The 27,847-nt window shown below is 36.3% G+C and overlaps 1 protein-coding gene across 3 annotated transcripts in view; it reads left to right on the top strand.

Moving 5' to 3' along the window:
• The window catches only part of schip1 (schwannomin interacting protein 1), a 1,049,948-nt gene that overhangs the window by 53,519 nt on the left and 968,582 nt on the right, over positions 1-27,847 (top strand). For all 3 annotated transcript variants that reach the window (XM_039756460.1, XM_039756470.1, XM_039756476.1), the window contains exons 3-5: positions 10,096-10,160; positions 13,173-13,244; positions 16,235-16,370. In XM_039756460.1, coding sequence (XP_039612394.1) covers positions 10,096-10,160; positions 13,173-13,244; positions 16,235-16,370 — 273 coding nt within the window. The remainder of the gene's footprint in view (positions 1-10,095; positions 10,161-13,172; positions 13,245-16,234; positions 16,371-27,847) is intronic.

The raw sequence follows: 27,847 nt of genomic DNA on the forward strand, positions 1-27,847 counted from the left end.
CAGAATGGATTGGATTACAGTGTAAAGGAGCTGTCAAACTGGCTTGAATTGGATGAGTTGGTCACATGGGTAGAACCAGCTCTTTTATGATGAAGATTATTGCTGGACTAGAATCACTAGAAAGAGCAGGAGACCTGCACTTTGAAAGGTATTCATCTAGAGCTATATATATTTGGTCAGGCCTGCTGACCTGTAGGGCTTTGGGAATAATGGAGTTTTTCACCACACTATTATATACTGAGCATTTCATAAAAGGACATTATCAGGAATCTCACCAGCTCACTAATCATTTTGATAAGGGTCATTATTCTTCAAAGAATGCAATTTTCTTTCTTTTCTTACTTTCCATTGCACCTGTTGTCTGCTGTAATTCATTTAGCTCTTTCAGGTGGAATGACAATGATATGGAAATCCTTCATTTCCAGCACTGCGTATTTGCTATTCAAAGAAGGTACTTTAAATCCTTCACCTAATCAAGGCCTTAAATTCCCCTTGGCCCTCTGCCCAGTTGGCATGTAGTGATCTGTGAAAGTGCTGTTGATTTGGTAACATGGGAGCAGGGGTTAAAATTCCCATTATATACATCTCTCAGTCAGGGGCACAAGGAGCCGCTTACAAAGCACTTAGTTAGAGAGGTCTTGAGTCCCCTAGTGTATGTGAGAGCCCGCAGAGAATGTGGCAGAGGGGAAAAAAGGCTACTGCATTGGAGCCTGGCAATATTTATTTATGAGGCCTCTCTGTGTGCTCTGTACTGTGTGCACTCTGAAAAACACACTGTCAGCATTTCCTTATTTCAAACCATGATGTAAGTTTTTAACGGGCCATTTTCTGGAATATAAGTAAAAGGCCTATTTAAGTTACAATTGAAAGTAAAAATATTATGATAGGTATTGACCCAATCATATATGTAAATCGTCGTATCAGCAGGTGCAAGGTGCTAACCCATTCACTAGTCCATTCAATCCATTACGTCAGGGTACAGGGTCACAAGTAGCTTAAGATTGTCTTGGCTGTACAAGGCCGTAACCATCCTTTGGAATGCCAGTTCATTGCAGTGCACAATCTGAAACTGGACAAATTTACAATTAATTTATCACGTTTACGCCATGTGTAGTCTCACTGAAGCCAGATGTAAAATATACACAGCTTGAGACAGCCATGAAAGAATTTTGCTCAAAACTGGGTGGGGACAATTCGGTGGTTCACAGATTGCCACATTTCTAAACCAATCCAATGCCTCATGTAGGCAGTGGTCAATACAAGGATGATGATTTTGAACTGTAAAGACCATGGGTGCTCTTGTTAATCTGTCTAAAGTTTCCAAAAAAAATATTTAACATATAAATGTATGTCATGTGTGCAGTGAGCAAATTGCCTATTTTAAAAATAAAATAATCTGATGCAAGGGAAAAAAACTTTCTGTCGCATCACATTATACTGTATATTAACATTTGATAGCATCAATGGACGATTAGAAAATGTGAATGATAATGTTGTCACAAGTGTTGTGTTCTCTCTGTTGTTCCATGTGACAATGATAGCATAGGGGTCAATGTAAGCTTGAAAGAATTGGCAGTTATATTCATGAAAATGCATGTCTAAATGAATAACTAATGAAATTTAACATTGTCTTCTAATTGGAAAGGCAAATACGCCAAGACAGAATAGCCACTTTGTTTTAACTCGTCGTATATCCATAGACTACAATGCTTATCTAAACTCAGTGTTCTGTTGCTGTGTCATTTAGTGATGCAATAATTAAAATGACTGAAAGATATTTTAACAGACAGAGGCACTTCTCAGATGTGTTGAGCCCAGTAAAAGTGGTGATTTATGTGGGTCTGTCTGTCTGTCTCCACTGTCACAGTTCTCATTATAAAATGTAAATTAAATTATTAAGCTTCAGTTAACTTGTGGTACTGAGCTCCTGAATAGATAAGTTATTTTAGCTTTTTATTTTCTTTCAGCATCACATCTTTTGTTCAATATTTTTTGCTCTTTTCATGATACCCTTGTGGTGGTTTAAAATGCACAGACTGGAGAAACTGGGGCCGAGTGTTCTAGAAAGAAGCCCTGATAGACTAAGGTATGGGATAAAACATTAACATGAAGAAATCCCAGACAGGAACACAGCAAACAACCAAACTCTACACAGACAGTGGTCAGGTTGCGATTTGAAATAGTCTGAAAGAAATGTGAGATGGTGCCTAAAAAGTTGTAAGTAATTAACCATCTTTCAGTTTAACTTTAAGGCGTGTAAAGTGCTGGCATCAGAAATTTTATTAATTTAGTTTTAGTGTTTATCTTTTAATGTTACGCATTATTAATTTTTTATTGATAGTTATTGTTTTTTTATTATTTTGATGATATCATCAACTTGCATCCATCATTTTGTTTTTCATTGGTGCCAACACTTGTTTTCTAGTTTTTGTTTTTCCATTTTGGAGCTGCATATTCTAGTTGCTTGCAGGAGTTTTGTAGAGATTTTATCTGGCAAATAATTTAAGTTTTGATTCTGATTTTTGACTCCTTAGTTTGATTAACAATTTACATTTTTAGTGAACCAACCTCTGCTAACTATTTTAATCTTATTGTACAATTAAAGAATTAAATTGATCTGCCACTCTTAATAATACAGCCTGTCAGAGTGGACTTGCTTTCTAGTTCGCTTCAAGCACAACAGTCAGAGCATAACCCAGCTTTTGCACATGACATGATTCAGCCCTGTACTGGAATGCCAGTATTTAACAAATATTTTAATTAAGAATGTCCATGAAAACTGTGCATTTATCATTTTCTGAACCCTCATACAGCAATTGAAAAAACTCTTTACTCTTGTCTGTCCATGATAGCAGTTTGATGAACAGGAATGAAAGAATAAGGAAACCACAGCTGATTACCAGGTATATGCAGTCCCAACATGTGTGCAGAGATATATTACCACTTACCACAGCTTCTAAGCATTGGCCATCAGGGAGTAACAAGAAAAAGATGAAATAAAAATAGGAACCTAAACAAAGGCAAAATCACAACAAAATTCCAAAAATGTCAGACAAACAAATGAGGTTAAAAGTACCTAAACAATAGATCAAGGGGAACAGTAGGAAATGTTGTAAAGACATGAATGCAACTACTAGAGCAAAGCCATTTTTCTCAAGTCCCCTTTGCATGTCTCTAGCCCCCTATCATATGACTTCTGCCCAATAAATTCTGACTAAAAACTCGTCCATATAGAAGAGCTGTGTGGCAAAAGGCAGGCAACGCCCCCAATCTATTCCTGAGAAGCATAAACAAACAAGGTAATGTAGTATATTCACTTTTAGGGGATAGATTTATTCCTGGATAACACTGCACAGAACCTTCTTTAGTAAGTGAGACAGCATTATGACAAAACAGCATCTGTAAACTAAATATACTTTCATGAGTATAGAAGGAATGAATTTGCAGGCTTCCTAATTTGGAATTGTACACAAAGAGATAAATATAAAAAAATCTAATATGATCTAGAGCTTAAGGTATATTCAGTTTTTCTACCACATTTCAGAGCTCTGTTTGAGCGACTTAGAGTTTAAAAATAGCTTGACATTTAAAAAAAAAAGAAAGAAAGAAATTGAGTCTGAACATTGCCAAACCAATAGCACAGATAGTACATGACCCTTAATTATATAAATCTCTGTGTTCACCATGACAGCCAGATGCTGCTGGTAGAGTCTATAAATGGAACAGTTGTTCACTTATTCATAAGCACATTTTCTTCAGCTTGTCCAGTTTCCTCTCATATCCCAAAGATGTACAGGACTGAATGATTGGTAACACTAAATCGAGTGTAAGCGTGTAGGTCATTATGCTGTTTGATGAATAGGTGTTTTCTTCTGGAGCCTGACTCTTCTATACTGGCATCAAGGGTGCCATTGTAAAATGGTAAGATTAATATTCTACCAAATAACCTCAACACTGATATTATATTTTTAACCTATGTGCACAATCTCTCCCACTAGGGTCCAGTTCCTAATTGCTTGTTGTTTCTTCTAATTTAGAATCCAGTAATTCAGGCAATGAACCCTAAAATTAATTGTGGCAACATGTACTGATCTAATAGAGGGTTCTGATTTTCATAGCTATTTAAATTATGAAGAAGCTGATGCATTTTGATATTTTATCAAATACGTTTACTATCATTCTGAAGTTCAAGAATTCTGATTGAGTTGAGATACATTTCTTCATTTTTTTCAACTTGTGAAAAAATTTCTATTTTCAATTAATACAAAGTAAACCAGTTAACACACTTTTTTTTTTTAAATCAAGACATAGTAACATTAAATATGAGGTGCACTATTATTACTAAATATGCAAATAGGTAAATTAGTCAAATAAGAAACAATGTTCCTATCAGTGACCTTATTGGTTCATCCAGAGTATTAGCTGGACAAATTTATAAAACATTTGTCCTTGATGGTTGCCGTGTCAGCCGGTTTTCATTTCAACAGAGCATTTAATACCCTTACTTGCTCATTTCCGATGGCCTGGTTGTGTTATATCATCAGTGGGAGAACAACAAGTACAATGTAATAATTATGTTCAGTTGTGGAAAATTGAATCTAAATAGCATGAAATGGCAAGTTTTGACTGACGGCTTTCTCAGGTTTTATAAAAAGGAGGACTGCACTGAAAGTTGCAATGTTTCATCAGTTATTTCTCCTATTCTTTCATTGAATCAGTAAGAAATGAAAATGGGAAATGGGAAACACTCATTGCTTGAATTAAAGACAATTCGTATATAAGGTGAAGAAGCATTGTAATCAGATATACAACTAATTATGAAACCTACATGTTTGAAATTAGAACCTTAGCCTATCAACATTCAGGGTTAGGGTTGTTTTAGAACTTAAACCACTATCATCACACAATGGCTCAGAAAGGGTAGAAACAGCCCTGTTGAGGTTATACAGAATACCAGTAAATGGCAGAGCACACACACACCCCAATTTACAGTTAACCTAACTCTTTGAGATGGGATGAAATTGTAGAAACATCCATGTGAATATTGGGAGATTATTGGGACTAGGCTGAGTCTCACACTCAGTATTGTATAAGCTGTGAGAAAGCAGAGGCAACCACTGTCCTGCTCCATATGTCATCCGTTTATGGTATATTTTGAGGTAAGCCTACAGCATTGTTTTAGTTTTATGCTAAAGAGGAGCAATATATCATTATCTTCAAAATAGGACTGTCTAAAATTTCTCTAAATTCATAGTATTGCAGTTTTTGTGATTAGTTGTGTTTTTCTTTTTTCTAGCTATTTGTATTTTTGGCTTTTCAAAGCCAAATAATCATCACCTAATAAAGCAAATGTTTTTATTAATAATCATTCAATTTGCAATACAGGAGGTGCTCCTGAGATATTGCTGAATTGAAATGAAGCTAACCAGAACAAGAGAACAACCAAAACATGGTTGGTATATTAATAAATCACACAAGGAAAGGATAAACACATAAGTAACATAGTATGCAAAAACAAAGGAAAACCTACATTTACATTTATTTGCTAAGCAGATGCTTTAATCCAAAGCAACCTCCAATAGAGGTCAACAATCCAGTAACATTAGGCTAGGAACTGTTTGTTCGGCAAGTGTAATAGGACAGGTATCAAACGTTGATTGCCACAAGTAAAAGATCTAAAAGCTCATACATTTACAATCATAGATTACAATCAATAAAGCAGTTAAACGTAGACAAATAAGAATAAAAATGATCACAGCGCAATGTTTTTTTTCACTTTTCAATTAGAAAGATATTCATAGAACAGATGGATCTTCAATTGCCTCTTAAATCACTTCTTAAACCTACAGTATTTCCATTGTGGTCCTTATCTAAAAAAGGATTTGAATTTGCATCTCACAGATGATGTGCCTTATGTTGTTACCCTCCACAGTGAAACACTCCTTTTTTCTCACCTTCTATATATCTCTTTCTGATGGAACTTCTAGGCTTCTCTTCCTTCCATGATTTAAACCCTTGTATTACTCTTCTCATGACTCCTTGTTCCATTCTGAAAGGTAGGGAAAGGCTTTAAGCACTGGCCAAGAGCTTCTTACAGAACTACCCTGGGAATAACCTTTGGGGTCATGGACTAAAGGGCTGGTTTCCAGGTGCTTTCTCCATCAGTTTCAGGCTCTTTAAAGTGCTAAATAACCCTCAAGTCACCTGCCCATGATAATGAATAGCAATAAGGCAGATGTGCCATAACAGGTCTCCTGCTGCCCCCTATTGTTCTGAAGGAAAACTGCTCTGTTAAATAGCTTCCTCAGCTGTCCTTCCATTACAAGTGCACATGCAGAGTACAAAACTCTGGGGCTTCTTCCATAATTATGGTTCTGGGCGGGTTACATTGAAGTGGGCAGTAAAGTAACCGATACCAGTGTGACATTTACTGTATGGTCCAGTTTCTGTTCCCTATCAAATGCAAATAAAATGCCCGTAATCATGACTATGACTATATCTTCCTCCCTATATAATAATAACAAAAACTTTATATATAATAATTTAGTTGTTAATATATTATTATGAAAGAAGGTAACATTTCTCTTTAGAGACTTTGCTGCATTACTCTGTAACACGTAGTTCAAAAATCATCTTTCTCACTGCCTCCTTATCTCTTTCTCTGGCTTATTATGTACTATATGACTGTTGCTAGGGTAGGCTAAGACTACAGACAACCCAAATGTGAACTAAAGATTGTTAAAAACAGTGAAATGGATAGATGGATGGATTGATGCATTGCTTATATTTAGAAATAAGAGGTTGGGGACATTCTTTCTGTAAAGGCCAGATTTTAAAAACATGAGGTATAGGTCAGGCTAAACTAAAAGAGAAGTAACTGTGTGACGTTACTTAAATACATATTATAACTACTTTCTTGTGCCCCAAACTTTGGGCAAAGTGAAGGTTTTTTAAAGTATGATCTGAGATGGCCACACCAGATGACATGAGATGACATGCAACAGCATATATTGTGTATTAAGCACAGAAGCACACACTGTAATTCTAAGGCACAGACAACATTGCATTTGAATTGTCTGCTTTCTTCCTATGCCAAGTTAGCTGCCTCGGCTAATTTGCTTATATTTCACTTTACCTGCCTTCCTTTTTGTTTTTTGTGTGCTTGGTTGATCAGTGTAAACTACACCAAGTTATCTGAAATAACCATGGTGAGTTGTTTAAGTGGAGTGGCATGTGGGACACATTCTTTAATGGAAAAATTGGAAATCAATAGTCATCTGCACCCATGACTATCGGCCTGTAATCTGTGTTAATTACTTGTCAGTTACACAATGACTGTGGAACGAAAGTGGATTGTAGTTCCTTGTTCCAAAGTGAAGTGAAGCTGCCAGATGCTGGCAACGACCGCTGATTCACTTGTCTGGTAACATGATGGAAGACACTTTATTTTATTGAGTACCATGGTGGTTTGAGTTTATGATTTTGGCAGATACATAAGTTCCTGAGTTTGGATCATGGACTTAAGCCCTGTTTGTGTTTTTTTCTTCTTTGCTATTCCATTTTTCTTTCCACATCAAAAAAGCAGGTACAAGTTATTTTAACTAGCAACTTGAAATATACTCTATGTGGGTTTATATGCGTGAGTGTGACCTGTGATGTGCCAATGCCTCATCTACTAGGATAGGCAACAGCTCCCCACAAAATAAATGGGTTCTTAAATGGATGGATGGATGTTATCACAAGTGACTTAAAAACATAAGCCTATGAAGACAAACATGAAGGAAACCTCCAAGCATTTAAAAGTACTGTAGGTGCTGTATTGAAATTATTTGATTATAGTCAACAACATAAATCAAGTAACACTAAAGCTTAAACTACAAATATAATATCAGATTTCCTTAGAAGACCTGATAACAATACCTTAATCTGATAGTGGTGCTGCCCCTTACAGCCCAAGGAACCTTGTTACACTCCTGTCCCACTTACAGTACAAGTAACTCTAGTGTTTGCACCCCATGTCCAAAAGTGTTTATTTTAAAACTCGGCATACTCCCAATTTTCTCATTAATTGGTGATTTGAAATTGTTGTGATTTTTTTTTTTTTAATTTTTTTTTTTTTTCTGTTAGTATATGTGGTCCCCATTCTAAAATTTATAGACCTAAGAAATATTATTCTAGTATATGTTTTTCATTTCAAAATGCCCCTACAGAGTCGACAGTTTTTACCATCATGCTCCAACATTGTTTTGATTTTCTCATTGCCTGTGAGTGGTTGCTGTGGCGTTGCTGAGGGTAATGTCCAGGGTCACACTACACATGTTATTAGAAGTCAAAGGTATAAAGGTCCGCTCCATACACTTCCTGGTATCTAAGATTGTATAAAATCTGTGAATCTCCTAGTGATATTTATTTTGATGTGTTTCTGGTTAAAGACTTGTAATTCTCTCCTTTTTGACTAAGATGTTTTGTTCATTCTTTGGTTATAATGAAAGATAGGCTTTACTCTTGGTTTACAATCTCAGCTTGTTAATGTCTTCTGTCTGGGTTTTGTCCTCACAAATCCTTTGTTTCTTTGAGACTGAACAGAAATTGATGTAGATATGTGTCTAAAGGACTTTCCTTCTACCCAGTGTTGCTTGCTTTCTTGCACCGGATTGGCCATACCTCCTCTACAAACCAGAAACAACTGGATGGGTCTTATTGTGCATTTTCAAATGTATTGCCTCAGGCCACAAAATGTTTCACCAAACATGAAGTCTGACAGAACTGAAATTCGAGCCCAACATGATGTAGCAATAAATTCTGGTCTCTAAATTTCAGAATTAAAAATTTTTTTTTTAGTGTTTGTGTATCACAGCAATTTATTCCTGGGTTTGATTCTGGCTGGACTATTTATATTTGGCATACTCTCTCCATGTACATTTTATCTGACAGCAGAAGGTCAGATTTTCTTTTACAGTCCAGCGTATGTGTGCCTGTATTTGTGTATTTGAGGATTTTTTTTTATGTTTTCTGTGAGGTATTGGTGCCTTTTTCTGGCTGGTCCATGTCCTTTCATTATACTGAAATGGTAAGTTGGTAAAGCAAGCTCAATGGATGAAAAATTTTATCATTTTGGCACATTCAGTTTAAAAACAAAAAAGAAAACAAAAACAGGTGTCCAATGAATTGACATTTCCCATGTTGAAAAACGCATGACCAAAATAAAATACTTTTCTGGGCTACAATCTACCTTTTTTGAATTTTTCATCTGTTTTAATGAAACTTGAATGTGTACTGACTTGGACTTGGTGATTATTACCATTAACTTGTTGGCAGGGACCACCACTGAGAAGTCGGCACAACTGTGTTAATGCTGTTCGTATCATTTGAGCTCTCTCATTAATTCAACAGTTTCCCTACCAGGTGTTTACTGAGCCGTACATATTTATTTATTTTTGAAATAGAAGAGCAAACTTCATGAAAGCATGTCAGTTGTCTGTGATTCTCCGAGGCTTGTGATACTGGATTGCTAAGGCTGAATGAACATTATGCTAATTGGCCGGTGTACACATAGGCAAGGGTGTAAGGAGGCTGAGCTCGAGATGGGTTTTGCCCTCCCTGCTGTGCTCTTTCTGCTTTGCGTTTTGATTGTTTTGGAGCTTCTATTGGAGAATTGTTATTAATTCCTTATGTAGTTTAACATTTTCTTTCCAGAGAAATACCCCTTTCACATTCTTCCTATCTCCATGCTTTCCCACTTCTTGTCTTATTGCTCTGGGTTGCTGAAGATCACAGCTTCTACCCCTGGACACTGAGGTGTGTTTGGACTGTTCATTGACTTGCATCACTGCTTTCCTGCTTCTTTCAGCCTGCTTTAAAGCTCAACTACATTAGTAAATTTCTCTTGTCCCGAGTCTATGTTTATTTTGTTTTTCATTAATAATGTGAATCCAAACAAGCATTAAGCTTATGGACACGTGTATGAAAGACATTCAAGACACAGCACCAATACCTGCAACTTGAAGAGCAGGAGATAACAATCACACCTTCAGGGTTGTGTGCTGTGACATAGGAATTGATTCTGATCATTTCTGCATTGCACATTTCTTACAGGAAGAAGGGAAGAGGTACAAGAGACTGCTTAAGAAAAGTGAAGAAACAGGAGTCGTGACAGAAAGGTAATGAGTGAACCTTTCCTGTGGATGTGTATATTGACAATCTACTGAAGCTTTACATATACACATCAATCAAATTCATTCCAAAGATGTGTCTTTATGTTGATTGGCCAATCTTCATTGGACTAATGTACATGTTGGTAAGGATTGGTTCATTTTATGCATTCAGTGTTGTTGGGGAAGACTCAGGTTCAGTAAATGGATGAACAAATGAATACAGAAATCATTTAAAGCATAATAAGTACAATTCATCTTGAATGTTAAAGCACATCTGTCTGCAAAAAAAAAAAAAAAACAGAATGCATAAAATTGAGTTTCTACAAATGACTGATGAGAAAGAAGTGCATTATATTGTATGGTGTTTCTAACTATCTGTAGCCTTCCCAACATGACTGAATGTGTGTATTCAATCTGTGTAAACTATATATGACATCTTTAAATGAATATACAAACTGTGTATGCATTTATTTTTTAATATCATGTTTTAATTATTTATCTATACTACATCAGTCTGGTTTCTAACATGCGGATCTAGTTCAGTGCTGTTATAATTTTTTTAAGCTATTTTTAAGTTACATTCATAAAATGCAGTATGCTCAGTAATTAATTAAGTTTTTGATAAACACCAGTTCCGTCTGTCAATTTCATTTAACATAGCTACATATCTTTGTGTCTGTCTGTCTGGTCTTTGTCTGTTATTGTACAGCTCAATGAGCAAAACCATTTATAGAACCAAAAAGCAATTTGCTATCTCTGCATGGGGCATTCCCACATATGTCATTCCTTCTCCACCCTTCTTCATTACATGCTGTATTTGTATATAATGTATATAATGTATACTTGTGTGCATGTTTCATTGTATGTGTGTGTGTATATATATATATATATATATATTTTTTAACATTAAAAAACAGTAATACATCTAAGTTAAATGTGTACCTAAAGAATTACATAAACATATGTACAGTAATTATATGCTAAGTGAAAAAATGTTATTTAATCAAATTTTCATTTAACTGTTTAACATTTTGTATTACTCTGTTCAAAACAATAATACCACATGTCAATATTTAGCACTGGTATTAATTTTCTCGATTTAAACATACTGATCTAGGTTCAGGGGAGTATAGGAGGAAAGGGTGTGGGGAGGAGGGTTTATGATTGTCCTGGTGCAATGTTAGAGAAAACCTGAGAAAGTAAAAATTATACCCTCTCTTTTTTTATCATTAATATTTCAAGTTTCTGCTAGATGATTGAATCAATGTTGTATCCCATAATTGCCAAATAAGTTATCTTTGAGTGGCACTAAAACCAAAATACGCAAGTCTCTAGTACCTCTATATTTAACTTGTCAGCCTGCCAGCCAGCTTACAGTGCTGACTGCCCTAATACATAATGACAAAATTCTACTGAACAGAAGTGTAATGATGAACCCTATCCATGATTCAGGTGTTCAGTATCTTTACTAATTTTGCAAAGAATGCAACATAACCATTCAAGTAATGTGTGGTGACAGTTTTTAAGCGAGATAGCAGTTACATGCCTGGAACAAAGGTGTAGGTAGAGCAGTGTTTTACAACCTTTTTTTTCTATGGTGGCTCACCATTTGTAACCCAAAAATCCCAAGGTACACCACGATTCTACCAACCGCAGAAGCATTAAATCTATACAAGTGCTAAACTGTCTCAAGGGGCAGAGCAGGGGGTGGCAAAAAAGCAGAATGGAAATTGCTGTTCACAGACACAGCACATATTGAACACTTTGGATGCATTAATAGCTGCTTCGTCCCTTTGTCCACTCATGTAGGGGGTCCTCTATCTGCCTCACTGCACTGACATGGAGTTAGAGGCAACCCATATGTCCACTATACCTTGGCTTTGCAAGAGTTGCTGGTGAACATGCACTTGGACAGATGCACCCTCGACATGTCTCCTGTCTGCTAAAGTGCTCTCTAAGTGCTGTGTCTGCAAAGTGATTGATCAGAGCTGCTTTTATGTTGTCTTCTCCAGGTAGTCCAATCTTTCTCAGACAGGTCTTCACAACTTGAGGAAAATGTCTGCCTCTGGTCGGACCCAGGGGGACTACAGTGTTATTTCCAATGCGCACCAGTTGAAAAACACTTGTGTACAGTATAATTATCAAGTTGTTGATGGTGAACAATTGAGGATAGTGTTTTAATGTATCCCCATTTAAGAGATACTTATTCTTTCAATTAAATCAGTTTTCAACAGTGCATTCAAAGTCAACAGTCGTATTGATCGTTACTTTGACATGTCAATGTCTCACATGCTGTGCTAATTTGATAATTTTCCTATTGCCTTCTTTTCAACTTGCCTTTTAGGAAGGCATTCAAATTCAAGTTGTACTGGCTCAATTAGTGTTTTGTTAAAAGTTCAAGTTTAAGGTCATTGTTGAACTTTAAACAATGCCATTAATTTTTTAAAATTAATTGTGTTGATTCTACATTAAATTTGTGATTCAGTGTGTAGTTACTTCATGTTTTAAATATTAATTTTATAATTACGTTTTAATGTTAGATGTGATTAATCATGATTTATTATTTTTTAAATCTATTCTCTATGCCCTAATATATATAATGTATGTATGTGTGTATGTATTATCCATAGTGTACCCTTATGATATATTTATGAAACGTGTGCATATGTGTAATATATTTTATGGCCTCATCTCTTTTCTTGCTTCATTCTTCTTGATCAATCTAAGTGATCCACTTCCACATTTTAGCCTTTAGTCATGCTCACAAGTTTTCTTGTGCACTGTTGTCCTAAATATTTTATTATCGTTGTTTAGTCAATTTGCCCTCTATAGTATTTAATCTTTTTGACTTCTCTGATGAAATGACTTTTTTAAAGAAAAAACTCTTTTTATTCCTTTGTCATTTTTGCTTCTTATTTGAGTATTTATAAAATAAATTTACTGTAATAAGTAAAATATATTTTGCTACATTCTTTTATTCTTGTGTAAAGTCCATCCTTTTTTCTTCTGCCACTGCAGAAACAACCTTTCACAAAGAATGGACAAAACACACACCAAAGAACTACAGTTTTCAGAAGGGAAAGTAATCCTGTAAGTATGTAACTTTGCTGCATACTAATTTCCAATTTTGCTACGATCTTTCATGATGTAATCACACCGAGGATTGGTCTATGTCTCATAATGTATGCTGCCTTTAATAATAATGATATGAACTACTCTCTCTGACGAGACATACACTGTAAGTGTCTCACCAATAATTGCAGAAGCTCGCTGCTCAAACAGTTTGAGCCCCAGAATTCTGCCACCTCCTCCAGTGGTGTTGACACTCAGACAGTGGGCTGTGATTTGACTTTTCCTGTTGACTATGATATCTGACCACTTCTTTTTATTTTGGCCATTGTGCAACTTTCTGAACTTGAACTTGAACCACTGCATCAGTTTCCTTTGGTTGCTCATATTACTGCTTAAGCCACCAAATAGCCACCAAAGTATGTTTTCCTTGCTTCCACGTCACTGAGCCGGACCTCCATTTCTCATTCGCTGAAATTGCTTTTGCTATGGTCTTTTCACAAAACACTGAATAGAGGAGCTATTTATATTGATTTGCATATTCAAATAGGAAAAGTTCCGGAGTGGGCTTTAAGTTTGTGTGTTAAAATTCACGTTGATTGGGATTTATAAAGGGAAGGAGCATAAAATTTAATTTACACACAGTTTTATGCATCTGAATTTTTTTGTGCTTACACACATTTCTGGTTTTGTCTGTACGCCATGTTTTAGTGTGAATTCTACACAGGGTATTATACTTGAGGCCCCTGGTTTTATGTAAACATTCTGCCAGTAACACATCCTACACATTCTTAAATCTGCTTAACCCAACTTAGGATCACAGGGGACTGGAGCCTGCCCTGCAGCATTAGTCAAAGATCTATCCTGGAGGAAGTGTCCCTTAATCATAGGGCCCACAATCACACTGGGAAAATTTAGAATGTGATACTTGAATTTACCTACACAACATTTGGGATGAGGTAGAGAGAATTTTGTATCTGGAGGGAAATCCTCACAGACCTGGTTTGAATGTCCTGTTCCAAATCAGTTATTGATTGACCTTCATGTATGAATGAAGGCTTCATGTAAAAAAGCAGCCTAGTGTTACAGTAGATGTTGAGAGTGATCTCATGAGCTGAACTGTCTTTGACACAGCAATTTTCTAACTGTATCATTAGACAAACATCCTTTTAGCACTGGAACACGTGCTGCTACTAAAACATTTTAATTTATTCCATTAAACATTTGGAGGATTAACCACATTGCTTTTTCAATGGTACTTAAATCTAAGGTGGGGCACATCCTTTGAGTTATTGGCCTTTATTCCAACCCGCTTTTTTTGTCTTGACCTAATGATTTTTTAAATTAGTAACTTTATTTTGCACTCCATTCTTAGAGTCAAAAATACCACACTGTTATTACCTTAAACTGTACACTGTATTCTGTCAGTAAACGTCTGAAGCAGAGAATGTCACCAGAGGAGATTTTCCATGTTGGTATGCTAACAGGAGAACTTAACCCTATGTTGTATAGCCAGCATTCAGAAGTGAAACCTGTGTTCTTTTAGAGGATTGCAAGTTGAGGTTGTTCACGAGGAAAATACTTTCTCTGGAGGGTCTCTTGTTTTAAAACAATACCAGGAAATGGGTATGGCATTGAATGGACTGCCATTCTCAGAATTTTCAGAATTAGTTGTTTATACTCTGAGAGGCTTCTTTAAGTTAACTAGTATATAAGCTGTCCACATATCTCACCCAGGTGTCTTTGGAAACTGTTAAAATGTCCACTTCAGCAAAAGTGAAATTTCAGTTTATCAAGTTCACTTGCTTGTGCTATAGATTAGTGTTCTCAATACACCCCACTTACACACAAACACTTAGATTATTGGAGGAAACCATGGGACACAGAGAAATCTTGTGTTAAGAACAAGAATGTGTTGCCAAATCAGAAACTCAGTTTGAACCCAAGGCTATTCACTGGGCCATCATCCTAATTATCGTATGGATGATTATAGTAGTACTTCCACTTTCAAGTGGCTTTTGATTTTTTTTTTTTATCTTACAATGTGTTGAGTTGCTTGAAAAGTGTTCATAATTTAAAAATAAAGTTAATGTCTTGAATTACAGCCTGGGTACTACCTTTGTTGAAGCTACCCATTTCCCATATTGCTTTAGGTTTCAATGTTTTCTGTTTTTCTCACCAACCCAAGAACACAGAGTGCCTTCTGATGGAATGGGCTTCCTGCAACTAAAATGGATGGGCAGATATTATCATTAATTGCACCCTATTGGTCTGCAAATTTCTTGTTTCTTTTAATGTTTTCTGTCTAATCTATTAATGTTTGCTTACAATCATGTGCAGGCCTGGAAGTCCTGCAGATGATTACAAGCCATATGCATTTTTTGCCAATAATTATGTTAAGATTTTTAAAATTCTAATAATAAATGAATTTCTGACATTATTAACTTTTAAGGAATGTGACAAACTTGCATATTTTTATTCAAATGTAGTGCTTTTATTTTACCAGAATTACTCATTAAGATAAATTTGGTGACTTAATCAAGATTTCATTCTATGTATTCTTAAAGCCACTTCTTTACTTACACACATGGGTGCAAATAACATGAAACTACCTTATCCTGTGTCAAGATTGTTTTTATTTACACCCACAGTGTGAACTGTGTCATTTAAACACAATTAGGTAGAAATAATCAAGATACAACTTTATAAAGACAAATGAGTAAAAATAAATCAGGAAAAAGGAAGTGAATTAGTGCCTTTATTTGAAAAAAATTATAGTAACAACACATATCTCTATATAAGAACACACATTTTGGCACTGTTCTTAGAATTAAACCGATTTATTAAATGGAGAGCTTAGAATTAGGGAAGAGCTTTAAGAAATTACTTAAATGAAACGCTACAACAACACAGGTCTCTCTGTTGTTTCAGGTCTGGAAACCTCTGGCAGCTTTAAACAGGTGTAATGTTTACTTTAAAGTTACATTTATTTGCTTAATTTATTTCAATAGCATTCAAAGAGCATGGCGTGCTTTGCTGAACCATAGAAAAAACTGGAAAAGCCCTCCAGCACAGTGTTGCCATTCCTCCCCGAGTAAACTCCATGCAACCATGAGGATAAATAGCTTCAGCAGGAACACAGCTTTGGTAAGTGATGTGACATGCCGCCGTCACTGCTCTTATCATTCTTCCATGACGTTTTGAGAAAAGCTGGCAAGCAATGGAAAAAAATGGAGCTGAGAGGAGTGATTTAAAGGGTCAGCAGTAATCAAAGGAGAGATCAGCAGGGGACTGATTACAGCTGTTTACAGATGTGCCAATGTCTGTTGAGCCATGCAAATATTATTGCAGAAACATTTAATGTGAAATGTCAATACTTATCACTAAGGGACTGAAGATTGTGGAACATGAAGAAAAGGTAATTGAAAACACTCATAATAAGTCAAACAAACATTACTTAAATGTGATCACAAAAAAATCACCTTGTGTTGCCCCAAAGATGATAACATGCTGGAAGTTGCTGGACTGTATTTACAAATTTTTATGAAATTTTCTAAATTGGATATAAACAATGTTGTCATTTTTGATTTTAGACTTTGTCAGAAATAAATAAAAAAATTGTGTTTGTAAAGAGCTGAGACATACAACTTTTTTATCGTTGGCTTTACTTAGTAATGTTTTATGTGCCATATAAGGTTGTGTTTGCTGTGATGTGAGCCAGGTGAAGTGCTAGTTCATTCAAAATGGAATGCAAAATCTTGTTTTATTATTTATGTGTATAGAAGTATTTGCATATTTGCTCAGTTGTGCTTGTTTGTTTTATCCACTTGGTTGTAGCTTATCTAAACTGTGAAAACTGGGGACAAATCCAGAATCATCAGCTTCTGCTAACTAGAATACATAGATTTGATAGGTGGAAGACAAACCAAGATAGATGTACAGAGTGGCATGCTCCAAGTTGCTCTGCATTTTTTCAATTAGCACCTCAATCGTTTAGTGCTACTAGAAGTTTCATTCCACTCAGTTTCTTCACTGGATCCCAGTTCCTGCTGTCGTTTACTTAAACCCCTAATCCTCCCTTTGTTCATTATATGTTGTGGATCAGTATTCCATATTGTTCAGCATTGTTTACTTACAAGTATATTATTCTTGGTCATCTTCTAATTTACACCTTACAGAGCTCTGAATCTAAGAATATAGGGTAGACATCTGCTGCTTGACCCCAGAGTATGAGCTAGACAATAGATGGTAGTTGACGGCTGTTTCTCCAAAATCAATATCGTTCAGGGCTACACTTGTGTGTTATCTGTAGTAAATTAATAAGTATTAATTAATAGTAGATTAACAAGTAAAAAAAATATATAAAAAAAATGTACAATAGTGATTAGTCTTGTGATCCTAAATTGGATTGATTGGGTTTGGGATTGTTATATTACACTGGTTCATGATGTCAGTTATTGAAATGTACCCAGTGGGTTTGACACATGCTAACTTGACCCACTACCAGAGTTCAGGAGGCCATCAGAAGACAGCACTGAAGCCATCAACAATGAATGCTAATGCTATAATATTGCTCTACATATCATTTTAAAACAGATTTTATGACAAAAAAGCTCTGCTGTTGAAATGCATTTTAATGCCATCTAGGTGAACTCGAATGGAGAGCCATGTGTGTTACTCTTGAGGCTGACGATTGATAGTTTTATGTGTGGGTCATTCCAGTGAGGTGATTTTATATTGTGGTGTAAAAATGTTTCTTTTTTTCAGGCATGTCAGTTTGCAATATTTGAAAACTTTGTCAGGGTGCAGGTGGTAATACTTTGGGAATATATAAAGTTGATATATTTCAAACTGGAGCAGAACTCTAAAATGGAGAACGAACAGGCTTGAAAGCAATCACTTTTTAGACAAAAGTAAGTTTGTTGGTAATTTCAGAGAATATACCTTGATAACTAATTAAACCAGGTCAATTAATACCAGGGATTGATGTCAAATGAAAAAGCTGTTTTAAAAGATGACTTGTAGGTAATGTAGCATAGAAGAAACAATGCAACACATGGAAATAATTAAAATGACAAATTAAAATTATGAAATATCTGGAAACTACCTGTAATGTAGGTTGTATTTAGAAGGTACTATATTACATAAAATAGTTTTGTCATTAAAAATAGGATGGGACACTAGTTAGATGTTGTGTGATATAATTGTAGTCATTACAATTTCAGTGACCAAAGGTGCCTGGAAGTTTCCATTTCTGTGCCTTAGTCAGTATGCCATACTGCCTGAAACAAACTTGCATTCATGAATTCTTGGAGACGAGGGTATTCAAAATATACAATATTAACACAGACAGGGTTATTTTCAAAATGACATGCTTGCTGATACTTTATTGGCAGCATATCTCCATCAGAGACACCTCAATGATTTAAATTTTATATTATTTTTCAGCAGAAAGCTAGTCTGTTGCACATGTTCCCACAATTTAGAGGCAGCAATCAATAGCAAATTGCATATAAACACAGAGAAAGCATGAAAACTGCACACAGAGGTATGAAGCTGGTATGCAAGTACTATGAGCTGGCAACAGTATTTCCTATACCACTCCTAACTGGTGCCTAACTGATATGTAAATTATTACCTACTAGCCAACCCGCGGCGTACCATACGTCGCATAATCATGCTGGTTTTTTAATGATTTTTAAGCACAGGGAGAAAACTATCATTTGAAAAATCGGTAATGTAATAAATCAACAAGAAAAGCAACATTGTAACAACGCACGGAACGAACCAACACACAATCGTCCGTGACTGAAAACTGGCAGACCGCCATCGCTCACGTGCCCACCTCCAACTCGTCACTTGAGTCGTTGTCATCTTTGCACAGTCCAGATGCACCTGTGACTCACGTAGACTTTCCGTGTTCCTGCAGGAGCATCTAAGAAGACGCATGTTTGTCACGAATGCGAATTGCTATATGTAGCGTGTAAAACAGTTTGCTGTGGTGCACGCGGTCATGCGTCATAACCGAAAACTCGTTTTTTAAAGACTGCTTACTTCATTGTGTTTTAACCTCAGTTGTAAAATATTGTTTTAAGAATCCCATGGGATATCCCTCGCAAACCGTTTTACATGCTGCATATGGCGATTCACCTCCAGCGTGGCTCCTTCCTGCGTCCGCCATAGGTGTCTTACTTGTCGGCGGCTTAGTGAATCCACGCCCCTTCTGGCGTCCTTTCCATGGGTGTCTTGCCTTAGTGAATTATATATATAGATATTGCATACATACGGTAATAGCGAATTTGAAAATGGAGAGATGGATGGATTAGTTGCATTATACACCCTCACTCAATACAGTAATTTTACATATCAGGAGGACATATCAATCAATTAGTCCATACCAATCTTAAAATTATACCTCAGGGCTAATGTGACCAGAGATGACAAACAAAATATAAGAGATTGTACTTTTATTATATATTCAAAAAATAAGTCAATAAACAGAATCCACATACGATAAAGTAAAGTACGCCTCATTTTTACAAAACCAACTGTAGTTGTTCCCTGTATGTCAATATATTGTATTATAACACGCCATATCCAGTGAGCTTATCCCAGCATTATTGAGGTTAAGGTACTGTATATTATCATCCATCTATTTTCAAGTTTGTCACATCTACTCCAGAGCCATAGGGAACTGAAGTCTGTCTTGCAGCAGTTAGGCAATAGGCAGGAACCATTCATTGATAGGGTGCCAGTTCATATCTCATATAATATTACACATATAGCATTTGAATTCATGCTGGAAATGCCCCAGGACTGGGGTGTTGTTTTTGGGGTTATAGGAGGAAACCTTAGTACCCGAAGAAAGATCCATTCAGACACAGGGACATTATGCAGAATGGAGCACAAGTGCAAGCTGGATCTGTGAGACTGCAGCATTTGCTAATATTCCACTAGGCCAACTCTTTTATCTTCAATAGAATGACCCCCAGTTCTGGGATGGTTCCAGCCTTAAACCTTATGTTGACAAGATAGGCACCAGCTCCTTGAGACCCTGATTTGCATTAAGTGAATTTGACATTGCTGTGATATCTACATTTCAGTGCTTAAGTAATATCTTCTATTCCAGTCAATAAACATTTTTTAATTCCCCCAAGATGCTGCACAGTTTTCTACAATTTGCCTAGCCTTCATTTTTATTTTCTGGCTAATTTTAATATCATTTATTGTTACACAGTCTGTTACATGTAGATCATATGTGTTTACATCTGGAGCCTTTATCTCATTTCTTATTCTAATCTTTAGAGCAGGGAATATTGTGACTAAGCTATCAACATTTACGGGCCTTTAATATTTTGTTCCTGTCACCTAACCAAACCCACATCCCCCAGCCATTGCACAACAAAGGTTAGTTAAATATTCATGGGAATGGCATTGCCCTAAGAGAGCAATTATTTGATTTGCACAGACAGGCTTTTTTTATTTAATCAGAAAGCATGTGCTAAAATAAAAACGTACCAGGCTTTGCTGAATGAAACACGTTTGGTGTCTGAAGTGCTTTGCCCAGAATCTTCAGTATGAAGAGCGATTGAATGTAATTTGACTGTCACTGGCCACTTTTAATCTTAATGTTTAAGAGATTTGACTTGCATACATAATACAGCATGTGTGAGATCTAATTATATTTATCGGCAGATTTTCATGCATAGTAATGAGGGAAAGGTAACAATCTTTTTTTTTATTCTTGCCCATTTTGCATAGGCTGTGTGTTATCTCTTGATCTTGTGTAATTGAATTTGTGGCAAAGCATGCACTGTTAATTCTTTAAAACTGTGCGATCCCATCATTCTGCAGAAGAGTTTGGGACTCGTTTTCATTTCTAGGTGCTGTTTCTGACACCAGTGATAAATTGTAAAACCAAGGATGTGAAAAAGATTAGCATGCAGTTGAATAGTGAGATTTAGACAGGGGCTTTTCGATTCCCAACACAGATGTTTGTTCAGTTGAGCGAAAAGAGTCAGGCAAAGAAGAAAAAAAAAAGAAGCACTGTGTGCAGTGTTTTTTATTATATGTGGATATTATCTGGTGGCATTAAGGAAGGCTGTCAGAAATAAACAGATGCATTTGTTCACATTTTAGATGTAAGCCTTGTGCATATATACATTTAACACTATAGTTAAAAACCCAGAGAAAACAGATTTAGGTTCCAATGTACAATCTGCAGTTGGGTCATTTAGAGGCATAAAATATCAGTGTGCATGCCTGTACTGTTGTTGAAAGGATAGAACCATTTCCCCTCAACTCCATATGTGATTCTTGCTTTATCCTGTATTTTAGTAGATTATCTTTATACATGCCCGTTTGGCTAGTGACTTTAAATTGACTCCATCTGACTGTGTGTGGATGAATGTGCCCTGTGGTAAACCTGTACTATACTGTATGATTACCATGATCATCTTCCTCCAGAGCTGCATAAAGATCCTTTAAAATAAATATCAAAAGACACAGTCATAAATGAGAAGTCATCATTGGAGTGAGTGACTGAATTTTAGCGTTGTGGCTCAGCAACTACTGTGCTGTTCTAAACCTTAACCTTCTGTCCACCACCTGTGGGTTTCATAGATAAGCACGACTTTATACTACATTCATAATGTCAATGTATTCCACTATATTTTAAATCTGATAATGTACAGTATATCTGCAGGACTTTATCTACCTGGTTTGGCTAAGCATTAACAATTCTTCGAATCTGACATATTGTATACTACATTTTAGGAAGCTGAACTCCCATAAATCATCCTATGGTTGGGTGCCAAATGCTCATAACAGTTCTTTCTCTTCAGTCTTACAGGGGTGACAAGCTCTAGGCCTGGAGGGCTGCAGTGGCTCCATGTTTTCATTCTAACCCTTTTCCCAATCAGTGATCAGTTTTCACTTCTAATTAACTTTTCTTCCCTTCAATTTAATAGCCCTGTTTTTAAGGATTTAGTCCACTGAATTTATTCTTTTCTTCACTAAATGACAGCCAAACAGAAATGAGACGTGAAAGGACCCAGCAGATGACCAGCTAAACTAGGATTCAAACTCCAACCAATTTCACTCCAACCAATCTCTTAATGAGAAGCTGATTCTTTCTGTTAATTAAACCCATTATTTAATTCCACAGCTTGTTGCTGCTCTCATTCTGCCATAGCAGACATTTCAACAACTGTTGATTTTTCAATTTTTTCTAAGAACACCTTTAAAATGATTTGGTGACCTGAGAGATCAGCCTTACCGAAACCATCATGTGTCTTTATTTTCAGACATTGTGTCTCATTATTGTTTGGCTGCTAATTAAGGAAAAAGAGGCAACTAAGGGGCCTGAGTCAAACTAATTAAAACATAGGCAAATAAGATAATTAGCAGCAAAAAATGGTCACTAATGAAGAAGATGGTCAGAATGAAAACCTGCAGCCACTGTGGCCCTCCAGGACTGGAGTTCAACACCAGTGGAGTCTACACTATTATGTGGATGATGTGTATTACAGTTTGTTCAGTATTTAAAATGGCTTTCATTTCCTTTATTCACATGAATAGCACAGGCCTACAGTATATGGGTACACATGGATGAGTACATGGGTACATCTAGACATGTATGGATACATATTGCACACAAACAACCAAACAACTCACACACACAGACACAGGCACTCACTGCTTGGTTGCTTATTCACAAATATTCATACCAAATGCACATACCACACCTCTCAAAAAAAAAAGAAAACCACACCGTGCACATTTATCTAGCCTCTCACACACTCGCACATGTTTTCATACTGACACTGTTGTTCACACATACAAATTCATAAACCCTGGGCATGTATATATTCCAAATATACACACACTCCACACTCATATAATTCACTCACACACTCAGCTGCTTGCATACATACAACTCGCCACCTCACACAATTACATTAAAACTAACATCCATCCGTACCATATTCTAACTCTCCACACACACTCACACACACGCACACAAAAGCAGACCCCATGTCGCCCAGTGGTGTTTTTAATGTTAATCCTGTTTTTGCACATTGTGGTCTTTATCAATAAGTATTGGCTTTCTCTTTGAAATCTCTGAGTCCTAGAGGCATATTGATCAGGCATATCAAACCACCTTTTTATGAGGGGCTATCCTAAGAACTTCTTTTATCAGCTATCTACAGAAAGCTGCTTTCTTTGGGGGATGGAATTCTTTATGCTGTGTCAGGAACAGAATAATGCCTTTCTGTGCCGCATTAATAGCAATAAATGCCTTTTCTTTCTCATGTTGAGCATAAGCTGCTTCTAATACTTATGAATAAATTTGAAAATGATAAATATGTCACCTGTATTGAGCCTATTCTGTGATACTTCATCTCTTCATCCATTTTCAGAACCCGCATTTTCCCCTGCAAAGTAAAAAAAAAGCTGAATACTTGTTCAAAGTGAAAAATAAATATCAAACCTAGATGAGTAATGATTGCATCACCATTTAACCTACAATCCTGACTCGGTTTTCATAAACAAAAAGAAGGGAAGAACACAGAAACTCCACATAGTATGGAACCCCTAGGTTGTAAATAAATGGCATGAAGAGGCACGGCTATCTTCTGCACAACGGTGTCTCTTTTATTCAGTTCATGAAGAGGCCCTGCTGTCTTCAGCAGAAAGGGGTCTCTTTTATTCAGTTCATTTCAGTTTATTTGTGTATATTGCCCTTCATTGGGCGCTGCTGTTACCTCACAGCTACAGTGTCCTGCATAATAATTCTGGCCTTATCACCATCTGGGGTAGCCTTTGCATGATTTCACAATGAATTTTGTTTCAGGCTTTCCTGATATATTCCAAAGATTGTCTTGTTAACTGGTGAGTATAATCTGGCAAAATGCATATGAGTTAAAGAATCAGTGGTGTGGGGAGGGGTGGGGGACTCTATAAACAAATAATGTCAATGGGCCACAGTTTTTATAGGAAAAATGAAAACTTAATATGGCACACGTATACTGTGATCTACAAAGCATGCTCAAGTAGGGTATTCATTTAGTAGTGTCTGTCCTTCACCTCTGGCTGATGACTTCGGGGTAGAAGACTGAATAGACACCTTTGTCATTTTAGCCTTTTAGTTGGTTGGTTTATGATTTTGAGCTTAATGATCTCCTGAAAATGTGATGATCTGTTGACCTTGTACTGATTTTGGCTGCATCTGGTTTGTCTATCTGTAATATTCCTATAAATCTTTGCCATTTATTAATAAATGTACTCTATCTGAACTTTAGTACAACTTTGTAGGTTCATAGAATGAGCCCATAATAATATAGATAACAGTTCATCACTGGAGGCACATGCCTTCTTATACTGTGACAGTTTACAGACTTCAACTGACCAGTGCATTGGTCAGAGAGAGCAAGAGAAAGAGGATGGGGCGTAACTGAGATCCCAAGCTTTCTCAGGCTATGAATTTACTGAGGGGTGTCACAGCTAAACGCTGCCAGTGGCAATCCTGGGTTCTTCACATTACAAAGATGATGTTCTGTCTTAGTGAGCCATGAAGGGAGAACTCCTTTTGCTCTGTAGATGTTACAGCTTCTAAGCTCCAATGGCATATGTCCGGGTATACAATTTTAGGCTAGGCTCTTTCTCAGATGGATTTTCCTATTCACACCTGTGCTGTGGTGACACACACTTCAGAGTGCATGGAGAAATCATGCCAGGCTAACTAGAAACTGAGCTTGGAGCATAAATTCCATTAGGCAGAAATATACAATAGATGCCAATTTAATTGGACAGAATTTAAAAATGATTAATACTGACGTGTTTGTGGAATTTCAAGAATAACCTCATGCAAATTCACCATAAAAACAGAAAAAAGTGCATCATGGGATTAATTATGTTTAGTACAAGCAAAGAAATTAGATCACTCAGAGCTGAACAGAATGAGTTTCCAGAATGATTCATTTTGCATATATTTTGAAGATAAGGTTAAATGGGTGTCAGGAGGACCTGGAAGCATTGCTTGATGTTTTGTCGTTTATTAAGAGTTTGGTTTCTCCTCCTCCCCCACCCAAAAAAATGAATTAGCACCATTTCAAAGAAATTGGATTTTTTTCCCCATGAATGTTTGAGTAAGCATTCTTTTCAAATGTATATTTTCTACTAGTCACTTAGGAGCTGTTCTTCTGACAGCTACATTTATAATTTATGTAGTACATCTGAACTGATCTTACAGCTTGTTCTCTAAATGTCTTGGAAATTTAGTAGAAATGCTTTCACTCCATCTGAGTTCTATTACAGTGACTGTATTGTCTCTTTAAATATGTTCGCAAAAGATAAATATTCAACTATTTTGTGTGTTGCTATATTTTCCTAAGGAATTGAATCAGAATATATTAATATCAATTAGTTTGGTATTCTCCTATCCAGTTCAGGGCTGTGGTATGGTGTAGTTTATACTGGCTGCCATACACCTGTCCGAAAAGGGAAACTATGCCCACATACATCTAACTGGCAAAATAAAGAAAAAGCCAAAACCTACATTTTTGATATTGGGGTACTGTATACCTCTGGAACAACTGCAATATATGTGTCTGGAGCTCTACCGAAGGGTTGTTACATTGTTTTCCATAAGAAATCCCATCAATTGACATTTTGATAGCAGTGGTGTGAAACAATAAATGGTCTTAGATGCTATTCCACTGTCTTCCTTAAATCCCACTTGAAATCTAGTGACTGGTACATCAATGGTTATGATATACCTTATGATGTTCATTGTACCCTTGGGACTTGTGAATGGAGGCTTTGTCATCCTGGGAAATTCAACTACTTTCAAGACAAATATACTTTACAGTAATGATTCATCAGAATTACTTTGTCTAGTTAGCATTTACCCTAAAAAAAATCAGTGGAGCCTAACTATTCCACACCATACATTGTAAAAAAAAAACTATTTTAAACCTTCATTGTGAGAAACAAATATTCAACTCTTTTGGCATTTTAGTTTTTAAAGTTTCATGCTTCCCAGAAGATATTTTAAATGCAGTTCTTTGGCTATGTTGACATTACCAGGCTCCAGTGACTTTAATCCGATTTTTTTTTAAATATGTTTTTTACTTAATTTGACACAAATCAGAAGTTTTCAGGACTGTGTGGACAGAAATATAATCTTTTTAAATCAGATTAGCGTCAGTTTCATATATGGTCCTAGATTTGATGTGTATCTGAATCATGGTCATGCGACATGGCAAAATTCATGTCTTTTTCTGCCTCTACGCATGAGCTGAGCACTGCTGTCATCAGCCAGCAACAGTAGCACAGCAGAACAACAATAGAGGAGAGGTACAGCTGCGATACCAGTCATGGTACTACCACTGCTGGCTCCTTTCTCATACCCCACATTTATCAGTGCATTAGTGCCAGCAGTAGCTGCGAAAACAACAAATGATGTCCATCTTCCTTTTTTTTCTTTGCCTCTTTGACCTAATCATGTATAGCTGACGAACTGCTGGGCGTCCACAAGAGCAAAATGTGATGCATATACTAGCTATTAACACATTAGTTTTGTTGTTCATTTTGCCTAAGTCATCTCACAAATATGACATTTTTTATTGTTGGGGATGCAGATGACGCAAGCACAAATGTATCAATGTGTGCATGCGTGCTGTTTTGGAGGACAGATGTTTACGTTACAGTTGGATATCGGTCACTTGTATTTAGGAATATGAACTGTCAAGATATGTAAATCTGATCTGAGCAAAAAATTGGAATTGAGCAGTGAGGCTTGTAATGTGCACGTTTTAGCTTTTTCCTTAATGGTATCTGTGTATCACATTTTCTTTGTGTATTTCTCTTTTTAATAGTAATCTTTCTTTTCCATATATTGCTATATAAATATACACACCTATAGGTTTTACTCTTAGGCATTATACATTTTTGTTGCTTTTCTTTTATCAGAATTAATATTTTTATTTGTCAATGTCAATGTCAATTTATTTATATAGCACATTTAAAACAACATAGTAATGCTGCGGCCAAAGTGCTTTACAATAATAGACTAAAAGAAAAAACAATAAACTATAAAACAAATAGTAATAAAATATATGAACATAAAATAAGATAGATAATAAATAGAAATCTATACTAATAAAAGGCAAAGCCCTCACTGACTGACTGAATCACTCACTCACTCACTCACTGACTCACTCACTCACTCACTGACTGACTGACTGACTCACTCACTAATCACTAATTCTCCAACTTCCCGTGTAAGTAGAAGGCTGAAATTTGGCAGGCTCATTCCTTACAGCTTACTTACAAAAGTTGGGCAGGTTTCATTTCGAAATTCTACGCGTAATGGTCATAACTGGAACCTATTTTTATCAATATACTGTAATAGACTGCAGCTCGATGGCCGTGGGAGGCAGAGTTGCGTGTCGCATCATCACACCTCCCACCTAATCACGTGAACTGACTGTGAACGCAGTATGTAGAAAACAAGGAAGAGCTCCAAAGAGCGCTGAAAAAAAAAACGCATGCAAGCATATTCATAAGTGCAGCTACTGCGGAAACAAAGCACGGTGTAAACCGTAAGTTTAAATTAAGTT

The sequence above is a fragment of the Polypterus senegalus genome, chromosome 1 (assembly GCF_016835505.1).
Source record: "Polypterus senegalus isolate Bchr_013 chromosome 1, ASM1683550v1, whole genome shotgun sequence".
Lineage (NCBI taxonomy): Eukaryota > Metazoa > Chordata > Cladistia > Polypteriformes > Polypteridae > Polypterus > Polypterus senegalus.